The sequence below is a fragment of the Triticum aestivum genome, chromosome 2B, assembly GCF_018294505.1.
Source record: "Triticum aestivum cultivar Chinese Spring chromosome 2B, IWGSC CS RefSeq v2.1, whole genome shotgun sequence".
In the NCBI taxonomy this organism is placed as follows: Eukaryota; Viridiplantae; Streptophyta; class Magnoliopsida; order Poales; family Poaceae; genus Triticum; species Triticum aestivum.
Window position 1 is genome coordinate 50,967,859 of NC_057798.1, and position 19,318 is coordinate 50,987,176.

At 42.1% G+C, this 19,318-nt stretch overlaps 1 protein-coding gene and 1 pseudogene across 7 annotated transcripts; both read right to left on the minus strand.

Annotated features, from left to right (window-relative positions):
- Positions 1–4,348: 4,348 nt before the first annotated feature.
- Positions 4,349–9,349, minus strand: LOC543053 (probable LRR receptor-like serine/threonine-protein kinase At3g47570). Of its 7 annotated transcripts, none has more exons than XM_044465835.1 (5): positions 9,020–9,349; positions 8,813–8,882; positions 8,453–8,615; positions 5,043–8,048; positions 4,349–4,934 (listed from the first exon to the last, which is right to left on the minus strand). In XM_044465835.1, the coding sequence occupies exons 4-5, from the start codon at positions 7,867–7,869 to the stop codon at positions 4,582–4,584; spliced, it is 3,180 nt and encodes a 1,059-aa protein (XP_044321770.1). In that variant the 5' UTR covers positions 7,870–8,048; positions 8,453–8,615; positions 8,813–8,882; positions 9,020–9,349; the 3' UTR covers positions 4,349–4,581. The 7 variants fall into 7 exon arrangements, with proteins under 7 accessions (XP_044321770.1, XP_044321768.1, XP_044321767.1 ...); XM_044465833.1 differs by having other exon boundaries at positions 8,772–8,882; XM_044465832.1 differs by having other exon boundaries at positions 5,043–8,615; positions 8,772–8,882.
- Positions 9,350–12,901: 3,552 nt separating this feature from the next.
- LOC123043407 (probable LRR receptor-like serine/threonine-protein kinase At3g47570) lies at positions 12,902–17,787 on the minus strand (annotated as a pseudogene).
- Positions 17,788–19,318: the final 1,531 nt, after the last annotated feature.

A 19,318-nucleotide genomic window follows, 5' to 3' on the forward strand; every position in this document is an offset into this window, starting at 1 on the left:
AGAAGGCCCGGAGCTGTCACAAGCATCTCATGCGTCAGTTAGGTGCAATAGTTGCCAGCGGATCTGAGGGAAAGATCACCGATGAGGAGGAGTGGGTTCAGCAGCACTGCTCGTGGACCGATTCAAACACCGAGCAGTTTCCTACTGATGACGGTGGTGCAGACGATCCCGCTGGGATGTGATGCTAGAGATCCCCAGTTGGCTACCACCTGGAGCTGTAGTAGCGCTCTTTGCCTTTTTGGTGTCTCCATGCCAAAGGGGGGGAGAGTCTAGGGATTTGTCGCTGTCGAGTTGTGAGCGTGTGTTTGTGTGGCTTGTTCGCTTTATCTTTCTCGCAAACTCTTTTCTCGTCCTTTACCTTGGTTTGGTTTGTGCTTGTGAGACCTCCCGTTCATATGGTGTGAGACATATGCTACCTTATCCCTTATTATCTATGTCTGTCAAGCATGCTTATCCTATTATTTACCTTGCTCACACATACCCTTCTTCATCCTAAATATATGTACCTTTACTTATGTTGTCGGACTATAAAATATAGGGAGAGTGTTGATCCTATTGTGTGTACCTTGCATTCCATAGGCTTCTCTAATTAGGTGCACACATTCAGGGGGGGGCCCGTCTATATTTTGTGGTTTTGGGATTTGTTTTACTTTCATGTCCTACCTTTGTGCAAATCCCGGGTTGTCATCAATCCACCAAAAAGGGGGAGATTGTTAAGGCATGTCTCTCTCTATGTAGTTTTGGTGATTGATGACAATGCTTTTGTGGACTAATCGTGTGCATTGAGTATTTCAGAGATTCATCCTTTGGCACGAGACGATTCCTTCCCCTCGGAGTTTCAAGCGAACACGGTGTAGCTCTTTCGTTTCAGTTTTGGTGGACTTGTTTCGTAGGAGTCACCGTACTATAAAGAGGGGGTCCGCATTGGTAAGGCTATGGTGGAATCAACACGTACACATCCCCTTTGCACCCACAGAGCCTTCCCACTTCGATGGAGGATCTCTCCTTACTTCCCGAGATTTTTGGTCCCAGCGGTAGTACCGCGGACCCCAACGGTAGTATCACTCAAGAGCCACAGGCGGCAGTACTGCTACGCAGCGGTAGTACCGCCTGAGGGCTCTCGGCTGTAGTACCGCTGCTGGTCTATTCTCCTACCGCCTCGATTCGAGGGTGTCGCCTCTCGTGTTGGGTTTTGCGGCACTGGCAGCGGCAGTAGAGGCAGTAATACCGCTCTCAAGCGGTAGTACCGCCCCTACCACCGCTGCTAGTACCGCACTGGGTCCGGATCCTGCTCCGCCTTTGGCCTTCCCTGTCTGCACGGCAGTACCGCGAAGGGGAGTGATAGTACCGCTCTTTGCGAGGCTGATTGGGGGGGGGGGTAACAGTTGGATTATTTTCCCCCTTATAAAAGGAGGTCTTCTTCTCCAAGTTGACCTACCTCTTCCTTCCCAAGCTCCATTGATGCTCTAAGCTCCATTTTTGCCCGATCTCTCTCCCTAGCCAATCAAACTTGTTGATTCTCTATGGGATTGGTTGAGAAGGCCTCGATCTACACTTCCACCAAGAGAAATTTGATTGCCCCCACTAATCCCTTGCGATTCTTGTTACTCTTGGGTGTTTGAGCACCCTAGACAGTTGAGGTCACCGCGGAGCCATAGTCCATTGTGGTGAAGCTTCGTGGTGTCGTTGGGAGCCTCCAATTAAGTTGTGGAGATTGCCCCAACCTTGTTTGTAAAGGTTCGGTTGCCGCTTTCAAGGGCACCAATAGTGGAATCACGGCATCTCGCATTGTGTGAGGGCATGAGAAGAATACGGTGGCCCTAGTGGCTTCTTGGGGAGCATTGTGCCTCCACACCGCTCCAACCGAGACATACTTCCCTTCAAAGGGAAGGAACTTCGGTAACACATCCTCGTCTCCATCGGTTCCACTTTTGGTTATCTCTCACCTTTACTTGTGCAAGCTATATTGTGTTATATCCTTTGCTTGCTTGTGTGCTTATTGTTGTTGCATCATATAGGTTGCTCACCTTGTGGCATATCTAGACAACCTACTTTGATGCAAAGTTTAATTTGGTAAACAAAAGCTAAAAATTATTAGTTGCCTATTCACCCCCCCCCCCCCTCTAGTCAACTATATCGATCCTTTCAGAGGTAGACAATTTGGACATTTGGGTCCTTGTTGATACGCTTTCAATTCTACCCCTATGTGAGTTTCTCAAACATAGTTATTAAGTAATTTATATTGTTTATTTCAAAATAATTGACAACTTATTTCCATTGATAGCTTATTTTCATTCTTCAAAGAATGTGCGGAAGATGGTAGACAGAACCTACTACACCGATGGCTCTGAGTTAACTTATCAGGAGAAAAATCATCTGGTCACATTTTGTACTGATCTTGAGAATTACAATGTCTATTATCAAACTCCTCCACATTATGGTCAACATGTGCCACTAGTGCACGTGTTGAACTATGCTAACATCCATCGAGATCTCATGGTAAGATTTTCAGTATTACGACATCTGTGCATCTTTTGCATAATTCTTCTAAAACTGAACTACATTGCTAACTACAAAGTTATTACTATGTTTTTCAACAGATAACCCCGCTGGAGTGTGTGCCTCATCTGATGTTTCAGAAAGGTCGCCTTGATGTTTTGAATATACAGCTAGATCATCGTACGAATCACTCATGTTCATATCGGATTTCTAAAAGCAATGAAGACATGACAATCAAAGATTGGCACAAATGTATGGTCACTCGTAAGGAGGTACTTGGAAGCAACATTAGGCGAAGTGCAAGAATTGGAGACAGGATAATCTCTATTCTCCATAATGGAGAGTAAGGGCCTATCTTGTTTTATGCTATTTTACCTAAGAGAAGGTAGTAGGTTCTAGCTAATGCTCATGATCATGTGTGATTATGTGCTAAGAACAACTAAGTAGGATTGGTTAGATGACTATGATGATGATGTGGTATCGAGTAGAAATTGTATGATCGATGATGATGAGTAAGACTTGTTATTATGATACCAATGATGAGTTATTTATTATTATGATCGATGATGCATGATGCTAAGTTGTTATATGAGCATGATGAGTTATTATATATATTAGTAGATGAAATGAACATGGAATAGATTCAAGTGGAGGCAGCATGTGGTGCACATCGAAAGTACTATTAATCCAAACTAGATCAAGTTTGGATTAGTAGTACGTTTGACATGCACCACATGTTGCCTCCACTTGAATCTACTCCATGTTCATTTCACCCACTGTTATATATAATAACTAATCATGGTCATAAAATCATATAATGAAAGTACTGTATGTAAAACCACAACGGAAATAAGCTGTATTTTCAAAAATATAGAAAAAGTTAGCAGCAACGCTTTCCAGAAGAAACGCTACTGCTACTAGTGCTTTACCAAATAAAGCGCTACTGCTAACTTGGTATAGCAGTAGTGTTAGCATTCCAGCGCTACTGCTAATAGTTAGCTGTAGCGCCTTAGTGGTAGCGCTTGTCCAAGCGCTACTGCTAGCTACAAAACAAGCGCTACTAGTAGGGTTTTCCCTAGTAGTGCTAAAGCACGTTGCATCGTACAAGGCCTAAAAAACATTGTTGATATTTTCAATGTGCTCAAAGTTTCTTCCAGTTTGTTAAATACATGATGCACTCTACTATTACAAAACAATATATATTTTTTCCTTAAATACCGCATCAACATGCTGCAACAGAACTAAAATAATATTTTTCTCATTTCAAACATGTTTTCCTTTTTTTCCCTTCATATTTCCTCATTTTCTCTATGTTTATTGCTTACAACTCTCTTTTTTTGGAACTTCACAAACATGTTTGGAACTTCATAAGTCTTGTATGAGCATTCATGAAAAACATCATGTTTCTTGATTTTTAATAAACATTTCAAAATGTTCCTCTTTATGTTGCCTATTCTTTTAGTTTTCCCAGTATTTTATCTTCAACTAATCAACTTTTTGTTTAACCCCCACTATTTCATTGTTTTTTGAAACAAATAGTCCTTTTGAACACATTTCTATTGTTCACATTTCCTAGGTTTATCTGTTATTAATTGCTTTTTTTACTACCATCAAACCGCTTTGAGCCTGGTTAGAGGCCAAATTATCTGGTTTGAAAGTTGAGTGTTCTTCAGTATTTGACATTCATGGCTCCAAAAGAAGAATTAAATTGGCAACACTTATTCAAAAACATGAACTAATCAGCATCTCAGAAAATCACACCTTCGTTGTTTAGTGAAACAAAGTTTTAAAAGAGCTTCAACTTTCGTTCCCAAATGCTAAAAAAATAACTTCAATCTGAGATAAAAAGAGAAATATTTACCCTGGTTATTTTAGCGGGCACATAGCATAATGGTTCATATTTACCAGATACATACAAAAAATGTTGGAATTATTCTACAAGTGATACAGCTACTGTAATAAGTATATCCAATTCTGAGCCTCACTCCTATAGCATTACAGTAGTGTAGTAACCGTACTGTTCTTCTGAATGTATATACATGACCTTTAACATCTCACTGCTCGACCCACTAGTTGTCGTAATCACAAGGTCTCGACAAATGCCTCTTTCATGGCAACAATTTTGGCACAGACATCATGCATACCTGGTCTATCTTGCGGCGAATCCATGGTACACATCAGGCCAATACTGACCAAAGGTATAATGTAGTTTTGCATACGCAGAGAAGCAGCCGCCTCGTCCTCCTCGGATGGCATATGGGGATCTACAATCTCAGCGATCCTCTCGGGGAAGGCTCGATCGACATACTTGTGGAGGCTGAGGGCGTTGCTGCATTGTGCATCCGTAGGTCGCATCGCCGTGAGCATCGCCAGTAGCAGCACGCCGAAGCCGTACACGTCGCCACCTGTCGAGACTTTGCATCCCATCCCGTATTCTGTAAAACAGGAGCAATGCGCGTAAGTGCTTGTGAAACTAACAAAACAAAGATAGTTCAGCATCAAGCTCAACAGTCATCTCAAAGAAAGAAAAAAGCGCAACTTACCAGGAGCGATATATCCGATTGTTCCTCCTACACCAATCAAGCCTTCTGGTCTGCCGATACTTGAACAGAGAAACTTGGCGGACCCAAAATCGCCAATGCGTGAGGTCATGTCGTAGTCAAGCAGAACATTGCTCGGTTTCAGATCACAGTGAATCAAAGGAGGTGTCAGCTGGTTGTGCATATAGTCCAGAGCAGAAGCTACATCAGCCGCAATACTTATCCGCTGGCCCAAGCTCAACAGCCTCCTTGAGCTGCCAACCCTTGGGTGTATCCACATGTCCAGGCTACCGTTTGCCATGAACTCATATACTATAGCCTTGAATTCATCTCCCTCGAAATCTACGGTTGAGCACACAGTGATAGCTTGAACCAGATTGCGGTGGCGGGTGTTTTTCAGAACTTCGCACTCGGTGAAAAAGCTAGTTCTCGAACCCTGCTCACTGAGATGGAACACCTTGATGGCCACGAGATCTGTCTCGAACTCAAATCGACCAATGTAGACTGATGCTGTATGACTTGAGCTTATCCGGTTGACTAGAGAGAACCAATTGGTGGCTTTAAGGATGTTCCCATATGACACCCTCTTCATTGTTTCCTTGAAGTTTTCAGATGGTTGAGTTTTGGTCCTCTTCATAACAGTGACAACAACACATATAGTAGAGAACAAAGCAATAGTAATCAATGCAGTTATTATCAGCAGCAGGCGTGCATTTATCTTCTTTTTTGTTGCTGGGGTGGTGGGGCAAATGGGCAGTCCAAATATGGCAACAGCTGCACATAACCCTGTGTTGCCTTGCAGGAATACTGCAGTTGAATTTCCAAATATGCCACCAGTCGGGATTGGCCCTTCCAATTTGTTGTATGACATATTAATATAATTTAAGCTGCTGAAGTTCCCAAAATACTGTGGAATTTGACCAATTAAATTGTTCTCGGACAGATCTATCTGCTGTATGACCTTCAGTGCACTGAAAGACTGAGGAATATACCCGCTGATCATGTTGCGTTCTATTTGAAGGGATAGCAGTTGAACACACTGGCCAAGTTCATAAGGAAGGCCACCAGATAATTTGTTATTGGAAACATTTAGGAGGCCAAGATTGATCAGGTTAGCAACTTCCTGTGGTATAGGCCCAGTCAGGTGGTTGTTTGACAAGTCCAAACCCAACGAAAGGGAAGAAATACCAAAGAGTTCTATTGGTATGGATCCATCAAGGCGGTTAACTGACATGTTCAGCATAGCAAGCCTTTTGCACTGTCCTATATTTGCTGGTATGTTTCCAGATAATTCATTGCCATCAAGATCAAGCTGGTTGAGTTGAACAAGATTACCAACTGTTGATGGAATCTGACCTGACAACCTATTCATGGAAAGTTTTAGGACAATTAAGTTGCTTAAGTTCCAAACTGTCATGGGAATTTGTCCTGAGAGCATGTTCTGGCCCATGTCAAGCAGAGCGAGATTTACAAGCTTGCCTATCTCAGCTGGTATGTCTCCAGAAATTTGGTTTCTTCCAACGCTTAACCGCTGAAGCTTTGTTGAAAGTTTGCCTACTGCTTTTGGCAAACTTCCATTCAGGATATTTCCATCCATTGATAATATTAACAACTGAGTGCAATTGGTCAGAGAGGTAAGGAAGGCCCAGTCGCCAGCTTCGAGTTTATTATTACGTAAAAGCAGTTGACTCATGTCTGCCAAGGATCCTAGGGATGGCACCACGCCAGTCAGCAAGTTGCTTGAAAGATCAAGCACTTGGAGCTTTGACATGTTGGTCAGAGAATCTGGGATTGGTCCACGAAATCCGTTGCCTCCCATTACCAATGTTTGAAGATTTGGAAGTGAGTGGCCAATTTCAGAAGGTATGTGTCCAATAAAATTGTTGGTGCCTAAGCTAAAGAGTGTGACTGATGACGCATTGTACAGTGTGGCTGGGACATATCCCGAGAACATATTATTACTTAGATCTACCCTGTTTAGGTTTGGAATTTGACCCAAAGTTGCCGGAACTGATCCTGTCAAGTTGTTTTGTGCTAGCAGGAGTGAATGCAAGGATGAAACATTTCCTAAAGATGCTGGTATAGTACCAGAAAACAAATTCCCTGTAAGATCGAGAAATTGCAGAGCATCCATCTTTTGGAAATGTGGGATAGGCCCGGAGAGAGCATTCGACCGGAGGTCAACAGCAACAAGTTTGGATGCGCTGAACAGATTAGCTGGGATCAACCCAGATAAGTCATTACGTGAGAAGATTATCTCACTGAGTGATGAACTATTTGCTAAGGAATCAGGGATAGCTCCGCTAAGAGAATTGTTTGCAAGGTTGACATATGTAAGAGATGCAGCTGTACCTAGTGACAGAGGGATGTTACCTGAAAGCCTGTTGCCAGCAAGCATCAGGGTTTGGAGGCTTCGAAGCTCACCTATCTCTTCAGGTACGCTTCCAGATAACTTATTATTCCAAAGGTTCAACTGAAATAGAGAAGTAAGGGCAGCTGTACAACTGGATAGTGTTCCTGTGAGCTGCGCGGACCTCAATTGGAGGGACACGACACGGATCGGGAGGGTGGTGCTGCAGTTGACCCCTCGCCAGCTGCAGAAGTTAAGCGAGTCATTGCGCCATGATCCAAGAACACCGGCGGGGTCCTTGGAGATGCCAGCTTTGAAGCAGAGAAGGGCTTGCCGGTCATCTTCAGTTTTGTTGGTAGCCTGTGCCGATGAGAATATGATAGTGTTGGAGGACAGAAATATGAGGATGGTGGAAAGAAGGAAGAGTGCATGGTGGGACGGAGGAATCAGAGATTGGGTGCGAAAAACTTGAGGAGCCATGTCTCTCTTCTTGTCCTAATGGAGTGTGCTTATTAAAATATTTGTGTGTGTGTGTGTGTGTGTGTGCTTAGATATATGTGGAAGTAAGGGTAGGGGAGTTGAAACTTCTATACTTTGACTTCAGCATCGTCTTGGTTAGCTTGGTAGTAGCTCACGCCGCCGGATGATTGAAAAATAGCCTGAGCAGAAAGGAACTTGTGAGAAAACGTGTGCATAAACCAGTCTCTATAGAAGTACAAATACTATTCTCTGCTTGCTATACAACCTACAGCTTCTAACGGAGTGTGTTTGTTAAATATTTTGTGTGTGTGTGTGTGTGTGTGTGTGTGTGTGTGTGTGTGTGTGTGTGTGTGTGTGCTCAGACATATGTTAGAGGAACAGGGGAGTTGAAACTTCTTCTTGACTTCAGTGCCACTTATTTATGACTGAAAAAGGCCTGAGCATAAAAGGAACTTGTGAGAGGTTTATGTGGATGAAGAAAATATGTGCTTGCTATACAACCAACAGCTTCTGCAACCCAAAATCCACACAATCATGGAAATATTGACTGGGATGAATAGTAGAAAAGGGGAGCATCAGTTACCATTATTTCTTTGCCACCATCAAGTAACACAGAATAAATATTTGCATACAGTTGGCTCTGTGGTTCAGGAAGTATCCTACTGTAAAGCCCAAGCCAGAGAAGTGCCAATTCAGTCATCAAGGAGAAGAAACGGGGCAAGCCGGAGACTTCTCCATCCATCGTGCTGCGGGAAAATCAATTATTAGTCCACAACATTTTGCAGTCAGTATCCAGCTATCCCCATCATCGAACTTCCTCCACACGAACCAGCTGATAGATTCAAAAGAGATGGCTGCCAAAATGAAATGTTCCAAACATACTCCTCTCCACATGATAATACCAGATGATTGAATTGTAGGCGTTAGGAATTGCCAGCATCACCTCTCCCCCTTCTTCTTCATCTCAAATCCATAACGCTGCCAAGGAATTGTGTGCACCATCTCCCAGCATCCTAACAGTAACAGGGCGAGCACAAATTACAGTGTCACCTAGGTAGCCACCGCTGCAGTAGGCAGAGTCGCAATCAAGTCGAACGAATTCGACCACAAATTTGGTGTGTAGAGAATGACAGATGCAGGTACAGTATACCTGGGGTTGGGGATGCCGATGTCCGGCCGGCCGGGGCTCAAGACGCTGCTCCTCACATTGCATCTGCCCTGGTGCCACCTCGGCCGGGCCCCCTATCCCGCCGTGCGGGTGCCTCCTCCTTGCCTGCGCCTTCCGCGCGGCGGGAGGCACGCGGGGGAGGTGGGCGGCGGGAGATTGCGGCCGGCGCTCGCGTCGTTGAGGGCCATCGGTTTGGGTGGGGGAGGATTGGGAGTTTCTCCCTCGCGCGGCTGCTTCTCATCCCCGAGCGCCGAGCGGGCTGCCGGAGCCGGTGACCGGAGATAGAGAGGATTTGGGAGGAAGAAGGGTGGGGTAAAGTGGTCATTTTCGTAGATATCAGACTTACTCCTGTTTATTTATAAAAAATATTAGTATATAAAAGAAAAGCAAAAAAACCCTATCATTATAACAAGCAAAATTCCATCATGTTGACTCTTTATTTTATCTTCTACTTTCTACTCCCTCCGTTCAATATGAACGATATACGAACTAAAATGAGTGAATAAACACACTAAAACGTGGATATATACATGCAATTCCGACAAAAAGTTAGTAAAAGACCTTATATTTGTGAATAGAGGGGGTATGCATTTACAGAAAGAGTCAATTACACCGGTGATGCTACAACTTGGCGTAAATGGTCACTTTAGTGCTGGAAATTGTGGTGTACATCGAAGTGGTGCAAAAACTTGACATTGACGTGCAAATACAGTGCTTATCTCGTTTATATACGGAGTCGGTGCTGACTAGACGCGTGGGGCCTGCTGCTAGCCACTGGGCCAGAGAGAACGGGTGTGTGGCCTGATTTTTTTGAAAAACACCTCGAGATATATTTTTTTCTCAAAAAAAACTATTGATGTGGCATTTTTTCACCTCTATGACCAGTGGGTCCCGTGTGTCAGAAGAGAGTAAAAATTAAATTAAACTAAAAGTGAGGCCAGTTCGCTTGGTCTCGAGCCCACTATCAAGACCTAGATACCAATTTGTCTAACCAACATGCCATCACGCTCGCAGAGTCACTGTGGATAAACAGACGCATAATATTTAATAAAAGTTATGTTTCAAATATTTGTGATACAAATATTATACAGACAAACCATTATTATTAAATAATAACATTTAAATGTATATCCGTGTATGATATGAAAATTATTTAGTTAATATGGACATTATATAAGAATTAATATGTTTAACGGATACTTAATATTATACAGTCACGTCTTATATTTAAATTATAGAAATGAATATTCATATCAACAGTTTAAATTATAAATTATGAATATTTTTAGTTACAAAAACATGCGTATAATTATTGAAATGCTGTCTCAATAAAATAAATTTTTGAATAGTACTTTTTTATTATAAGTTATGCAAAAAAATTATAATTCATAAATATTATTTAAATATAGGAAATGAATATTCATATGAACAGTTTAAAGTATAAATTATGAATATTTTAGTTATAAAAACGTGTGTATAACTATTGAAATGCTGTATAACTTAAATAATTTTTTGAATAGTACATTTTTATTATAAGTTATGCAAATAAATTATAATTCATAAATATTATTAAATATTTTAGTATTTTTAAATAATATGTGACTGTATAAATGTAATTTATTCTGTTTGTATGTACAATATTTATAAACAGAAATATTCATGAGTTAATTTTATTACTTTTTTTGAGGGAACGTTAATTTTATTACTGAGAGTATAATTTGGATACTTTTTACATAAAAATTTAGAAAAAAACTAGCAGGTGCAGAATGGGCCGCAAGATCCGTAGCTAATTTAACCTCCGCCATATTCTCAAAAGAAAAAATTAACCTCCGCCTGCGCCTAGATCAAGTATGTAATGGTTGTTATCCGTAATGACAAAGCAAACGGAACAGGTTGAGTGGTGTAAGCCAGATCTCTTTCATAGGCGAGGTTGTGTGCTCGATACCAACGTCATTGCCATTTAGTTTTTGCTCTCAAGTTACAGGCGGGCCCCACTTCTTAGGTGACAAAATCTCCCACGTCAACAGATTTTTTTTTTTAAATCGAGGGTGGTTTTGAAAAATTCAGGCCATACGTCCATTTTCTATGGTCTAGTGGCTGACAACGGGCCCCACGCACCTGGTCAGCACCGATTACGCATACAAAAAAGATAAGCACTGTATTTGCACGTCAATGCCAAGTTTTTGCACCACTTCGATGTACACCGCAACTTCTAGCACCAAAGTGATCGTTTACGCCAAGTTGTAGCACCATCGGTGTAATTGACTCTTATGGAAATGTTAAGTACCTGCACATGGCAAAACGAACGTTTTTTATGACAAATAGTAGAATGCACGTGTGTTGCCACGGGCTTCTGAAATACTTTCTTTGTTCCTAAATATAAGTCTTTTTAGACATTTCAAATGAAGTACAATATATGGATGTATGTAGACATATTTTAGAGTGTAGATTCACTCATTTTGCTCCGTATGTAGTCACTTGTTGGAATCTCTAAAAAGACTTATATTTGGGAATGGAGGTAGTAGTATTTTGCTGGAGTTATATAAACATAATGCATGTTAAATTTCACATATTAGAGAAAATATAGCACGAACACAATCGGGTTGCAATTGAGGTACAATTTATTTGCAATGTAAATTGATAACAAAAAGGCAATTTGAAGATGTATACATATAGACTGATTATCCAACTAAAAATCTGTTACAAATTAAGATCTACATGATGTGCTTAAGAAATTCTCGCACAATATCATAAATGTTGTTTTTAGCTTCGTTCGCATAATATTTGAGCAAGTATAACAAGAACTTCTTGCTCGACTCACACGCATTCTGCACAAGCAATATATGGTAGTTAGCACAAATACCTCACGCCAAGGTCTTAAAATATGTAATGGGCTTACTCATCATACAAACCAGATAAACCAATTCTTTACCGTCCCACCAGAGCATAAAATAATAATAAAAAATAGCCCGACACATCCCTGCCGAGGATGTGGCACTTGGGCTTGGGGCTCAAGACGCTGCTCCTCAAATTGTATCTGCCCTAGTGCCACCTCAGCCGGCCCTGTCCCACTGTGCGGGTACCTTCGCCTCGCCTGCGCCTTCCCCGCGGCGGGAGACACACGGCGCCGGTGGGCGGCGGGCAATTGCAGGTGGCGCTCACGTCGTTAAGAGTCATCAATTTTGGGGTCAGGAAAGAAATGGGCTGCTTCTCATCCCCGAGCGTCGACCGGTATGCCGGAGCCGTGACCGGAGAGGAGAGGAGAGGATTTGGGAGGAAGAAGGGAGGGGTAAAGTGGTCATTTTCATAGATATCAGACTAACTCCTGTTTATATTTATAAAAAATATTATCAAAGAAAAGCAAAATAATCCCTATCATTAAAACAAGAAAAAATACGATCATGTTGTCTCTTTATTTTATCTTCTACTCCCTTCCTTTCACAAACATAAGATGATTTGAATATTTCAATATAAACAACATACGGAGTAAAGTGAGTGAACAAACACACAAAAATGTGCCTATATACAGTCAACTCATGAAAAAATTGGTAAAAGATCTTATATTTTATATTTTTGGTCCGTCCATTCTTTGTTTTCCTTTCATTTCGGGTTTTCAGATATTTTATCACATTTTTTCAATCTTTCATGATTTCTGAAATGGATGTTCCCTTTTCGAAACACATTTTCCTTCTTCCCGTAATTCCTATTTTCTCTTTTTTTATGACTTTCAGTTTCATTACTAATACAGCAACACTTCATCAATCAAACCTCTTTGAGGCAGGTATAGGCAAGGGGCCAAATTGATCTGGTTTTGAAAATTGAGTGTCAACTTTGTCTCATTTTATCATGGACCAAAAGTTGACAGAAAAATAATGCTTTGCTTTATTAAGCTGGGCAAAAGATTTTATGGGAGGAAAACACATTCATATATATAGTGCCCTTTACAAAATTAACTAGTACAAGAATTTCGCCATACACACAGCTCAAGGTCAAAATAAAAATAATTCAACAAATATACAACAAAGAACAGTTGATTCTTTTTGTAGCCAATTATTGCCACTGCAAATCATATCTTTGTGCTCAAGCCTCAAAGTTTCTTCCAGTTTGTCAAATAGACAGGGTACTATGAAGAATGAACTTTACTTGTTACTACATTCTTAATAATAAAGAATCAGCGTGCTCTAACAGAGCACAAATATCCATCAATCGTCATCACGGTGTTCCAGAAAAGCGTCTCTTATAGCAGAAAGTTTTGCACAAACATCTTTCATTCCAGGTCTGTCCTTCGGAGATTCCACGGTACATGACAACCCAAGAGCAATCAGGGGGACAATATATCTCTGCGTCCATACTTCTGCACACCCTTGATGCTCCTCATGTCCCATTCGAGGATCTAGAATCTCCGCGACTCTTTCAGGGAACATGGATTCAGAGAAAATGGGAAGGGTAAGTCCATCAACAAACATATCATCAGTTGGTCGTTTTCTGGTAAGCAACTCCAGCAGAAGCACTCCAAAACTATATGCATCAGCTCCTACAGAGATCTCGTAGCCCATCCCGTACTCTACAAAGAAACAATGCTTTAGAATAATTCACATACGTAAAAGACAAAGTATAATTAAGTGGAAATGGAAAAGCAAAACAAACCGGGTGCCATGTATCCAACTGTTCCTCCAACATCATCCAGGCTTTCAGGAATAAACATATCCAGCGACAAAAACTTTGCTGAGCCGAAATCACTGAGCCGCGCGGTCATGTCATCGTCCAAAAGGATATTCTCTGGCTTCAAATCACAATGGATCAAAGGAGGCGTCAGTTGGTTGTGGACATAATCAAGAGCAGAAGCCACATCCGCCGCTATGCAAATCCTCTGGCCAAAGTTTAGCACTCTGCCTGGGATTCCATTGTGTTGCTCAGAGTGTAACCATCTGTCAAGGCTGCCATTAACCATGAACTTGAATATCAGCGCTTTGAACTCATGATTTTGTGAATCAAGTGTCGAGCATACGGTCACAGGACACATTATATTTCTATGGCGGGTGTTTCGTAGCACTTCACACTCAATAAAGTAACTATCACTTCCGGTAGGTTCACTCAAGTTGAATACTTTGATGGCAACCAATCTCCTGTCGAACTTGAACCTACCAACATAAACTGACCCAGTAGAGGTTGAGCTGATAGTATGAAGCGAAGAAAACCAGTTGGTAGCTTTAAGAATGTCTTGATATGACACCCTCTTTAGCTTCTTCTCATCGTTGCGCGGAACTGTATGCACTTCTCTTCTCTTGTGATGGGTAACAAAATGAAACATCTTCTTCGACACAACCGCCAATTGGAAAAATAAGAACACCGCTCTCTTCCAAAGAGCGGGCAGAAACCATAGCAAGATTAGGGAAGCAATAGTAAGTGGTGGTAGTACAATTAGCAGCGAGGTTGCCAGCAAGGACATATGGTGCTTTGTTTTAGTTGCTGAAGATGAGATGCCAGGACAAATTGGTAATGCTAGCCTCGAGGAATTCGAACAGAGTCCCTTGTTTCCATCCAAAACTACTGCGGTAGAATTCTCAAAGATCCCACTTGTAGGAATAGCCCCTTCCAAGTTGTTGTAAGATAGATCGAGTTGCTCCAACTTAGGAAGGTACCCAAATAATTCAGGCACAGCACCAGATAAGTCATTGTGAGAAAGATTAATCTGCAGGGTTGATGCTAACTGCCATCTTGCTGGAATTTGCCCATGAAACTTGTTTACTTCCATGTGAAGGGATGTTGGACCATCACCAACACCATGTGTACCAAGTTCCGATGGTAGTTCCCCGGTGAGATTGTTGTGTGAGAAGTCCAGACCCAAGGAAAATGGAGGGTTAGCAAAGAGTTTGACTGGTATTGACCCATTGAGGTTGTTTCGAGACAAGTTGAGTTCAAGAAGTCCCTTGCACTGACCTAAACTACCAGGTATGTTACCTGTCAACTTGTTATCACTAAGATAAAGCTTGCCTTGTTGAGTAATGTCACCAACCGAGGGAGGGATAAGACCTGATAATTTGTTGTTTGATAGACTTAGGATATATAGGTATTGCAGCTTCCCAATGGTAGAAGGTATGTTTCCCGAAAGAAAATTGCTTTCCATCCTAAGTGAAGTCAGATTAACAAGATTGTTAATCTCAACAGGTATGGAGCCTGAAATTTGGTTTGATGCAAGCGATAAATCTTCTAGTGTTGGGGAAAGATTAACAACTGCTATAGGTAAGCTGCCATTCAGAGCATTCCCTTCCAAGGACAATTTTGTCAGCTGGGTGCAACTTGCCAGAGATGTAAGAAATGACCAGTCATGTGCTTCTAGCAAGTTCCTCCCTAAATCTAACTGACGCAAGTTTGCCAATGAACCAAGAGATGGCACAGAGCCATGTAAGGAGTTGTTTGAAAGATCAAGTATTTGAAGATTGAACATGTTGGCTAGTGAAGCAGGGATCAGACCCTCCAGCCTGTTGCTTCCCAGGATTAGGGAATGGAGGTTTAGTAGTGAGTAACCAATGTGAGATGGTATCTGTCCAACAAGGGCATTGGTGCCTATCCTAAAGTACCTGAGTGATGTCATGTTGTAAAGAGACAACGGGACACTCCCTGATAAGCTGTTGAAACTTAGATCAAGCTCAAGCAATTTTGTAATGTGACTCAAAGTGTCTGGAATTAATCCTGATAACCTATTTTGGCCGAGCAATATAGAAGTGAGGGAAGAAATATTTCCTATTGAAGGAGGTATGCTTCCAGAGAGGAAGTTTCCTGTCAGGCAAAGAAATCTGAGAGCTGTAGCTTCATGGAAAGGTGGGATGGCACCAGTGAAAGAATTCATCTGGAGATCAATCATAGTAAGCTCAGACGAGTTATCAAACAAAGTAGAAGGGATCTCTCCAGAGAGGCTATTACGTGACAGTATAAGTGTGCTAAGTGAGGAGCTACTGGCCAATGAGAGAGGGATACCGCCGGTAAGCGTGTTGTTTGCAAGATTGACATAGCTAAGAGAACTGGTAGCGCCTAAGGAAAGAGGGATGTTACCTTGAAGACTGTTGCCGGCAAGATTCAGTGTATGGAGGTTTGGAAGCTTACCCAACTCTTCAGGGATGGTTCCCGACAGATGATTATCGGCAAGGTTCATCCACGATAGAAGAGCCAAGTTGCCTAGGCATCCAGATAATTGCCCACTGAGTTGTACAGAGGTGAGGTTAAGAGAGACCACCTGGGGTGGAAACGTTGTGCTGCAGTTGACCCCTGTCCAGCTGCAAAAGTTTAGTGAGCCATTGCTCACGAGTCTAGTGTGCCATGGGCATAAGAGTTGATGCCGGACTTGAAGCAAAGGAGGGCCTGGCGGTCGATCTCAGTTATGTTTGCTTGTGCTGCTGCTATTGGTGTGGTGATGAAGAGGGGAAGGATTAGCAAAATACAGAGTGGAGATAAGATTGAGAACATGATATCTAGAGTTTATAGGAAGTGGAGGACTACAAGAACTTGGGAGTGCTTGCTGCTTCGGTTGGAGCCTGGACGACCATGTGTGTAAGATTAGCTCTTTTAAATGATCTGTGTACCAGAAGTTATGTTTGAGTAAGTTGACTTGACTTGGTACAGGATTGGCGGTTGTCTCACTCAGACTTTTGCAAGAAACGTGGTGCAAGGGTAAAGAAAAGCAGAAGAATGGAACAAAGACTTTTGCAGGAAAACGTGTGCAGGCTGGCTGAGTTATGGACTGTGACCAGTTAAATTGCAGTAAGAAAAATATATAAAAATTGGAAGAGGAAAAGTGACAATTATTTTGACAGCGACACAAGGATGTTGTAAGACTAGTCCTGGCTCATACCGTGATTGTAACCTGCGGAGCTCAAACAGAGACACGAAGGTGAACCAAGCCATTGACTGATGCTGGAATCGTCGGACTTGGTGGCATCGACCCAGAACACATAAACAGACCTGAACCACTCAAAGTGATTAGACATTTCTTCACAGAGCAAACTGATTCTGAATTACAATTTCGTGATGAACCAACATGCTTCATAACTGAATCTGAATGGGGTAACACAGCTTGAAACAATGGGAAATTTGTAGGTAACTGCACTTCATCCAATTTAGCACGAAAAATTGGGAATCTAGCTTTAGGACTTACCGCATACAGGGCACTTGTATTGGCTCACTCGTCTTCCACGCCGCCGAAGCGGGGGCTAGCCTGCCAAGGAAACGGCTGCGGATCATACATCAAACAAACAGGATGATCAAATCAATAGGAGACACGAAGGCAGACCAATCGATTGACTGATGCTGAAGACGTGAGACCTGTATGATTCAGTTATGAACACATAAACAAACCTGAACCACTGAAAAGTGATTAGACATTTCTTCAGAGAGCACACTGATTCAGAATTGCAACAGTGATTCAGAGAGCATAACTGAATCTGAACGGGATAACGCAGCTTGGAACAATGGAAAATTTGTAGGTAAATTGGGAATCTAGCTGCAGGAGCAGGACTTACCGCGTATTGGCTGATGGCTCACTCGTCTTCCACGCCGCCGAAGCGAGGGCTGACCTGCCAAGGAAATGGCTGCTGGGGTTTGACTCTCCGAGGTGCGAGGCGGAGGAGGCCGTGGGCGAGAGCGAACCCGTCGAGCCGCGCGCTGCGCGACCGGAAGGAGAAACCCTAGGGGAGTGTCATGCCCCAGAGGTCATGCCCTCTTCGTGGGACTGCCCTGGAAAATGGGCCGTGGAACTTGGGCTGGGCCTAGTGGTAAGGATCTGGAGCAATGCTATATAAAGAGGCGCGCGTCACAGGAGACGGGGAAAACGATGGAAACATCTGAAGGGGAGCTCCTATAGGGCGCCTTCAGCGCCGCTGAACACAATTGGCGCCCACTGCACCGCCCTCGTGGGCCGGCCCAGTATCACGAAGCGCCAACGTTCAGCGCCGCTGAACACAATTGGCGCCCACTGCACCGCCCTCGTGGGCCGGCCCAGTATCACGAAGCGCCAACGTAAAAAACACTAAAAATGTTGGTGCAGGCAGCAGCGAGGATTCGAACTCGCACCGACAACATGCCGCACGCGCAGAATAACCAGTCGAGCTACTACCTTCGACATGCTGACTTTACCATGAAATTATTAATACATAACTGAAGCCGCGCTGTTCCAAAAAAAAGGGCCGACGAACAAAAAAAGAAGTTTCACGAATTTGTTTTAAAAAAATGATTCATGTATTAAAAAATGTTCACTCATTTCAGGAAAAAGTTCACGGATTTGAAAGCTCATGAAATTTTAAAAAGGTCAGTAAGGAAAGTTCAGTGTACATCAAAAAATGTTCAATGGGTATTTAAATAATTTTTCAGCGCATATCACAAAATTGTTCAATGTGTAGTTAAAAATTGTTCAGATTATATTACAAAAATGTTCAATGTATAAAATTTGTTCATTTTATATAAAAAATGTATAATATGTTTTAAATTATTTCAATGTATATCACAAAAATGTTCACTGTGTAGTTAAAAATTGTTCATCATACACCGAAAAAATGTTTAGTGTATATTTGAAAATCGCTCGTCGTATATAAATTTTTGTTCATGTTCTCAATAATTGTTCACATTTTAAAAAGTTCATGGAGTTTTGAAATTTTCATTGAATTTTAAAAATAGTTCATCAATTTGATAAAAGTTCATTCAATTTTAAAAATTTCACGAATTTTTAAAAATTCGCATTTTGAAGAAAATATAAAAAGGAAAATGATAAAAGAAAAAGAAAAAAGAAACCAGAAATAAAAGAAAAAAACGCCCAGAAATCAGCGAGCAGTGAAATCTGGTTTGGTGGGCTCTCGCGGCCTACGTAAATAAAAGATGAAAATAAATACATGGACAAAATCTGTGTGCTGGTCGGTTGGTTAGTGTGCTACTGTTTCAACGGCGAGGTCGCGAGTTCGAGACCTCACATTCCCAATATGATTTTTGCTGCTCTTTTTTAAGAGAAAGAAAAAGAATGAAACGGGCCGGCCCAGCGCGGGGCGGGGTATGCGCCCGTTTGCGGCAACCGAAGAAACGGGCGCCAAATGCCCATCTGAAGCCTCTCATCCTTTTGCTCCTGTTCCTCACCTCCCTGCTATCTGTATCTCCCTCTTGTTGCTGATTCTCACCTCAAATCTCTTCTCTTGTATCCAAAATCGGTACTTATCTGATTGCTCACCCCATGTATGTGCTTGGGTCGTGACAATTTGGTAATCAGAGCCAACAAAAAATCACCAACCCACTTCCTGCCTA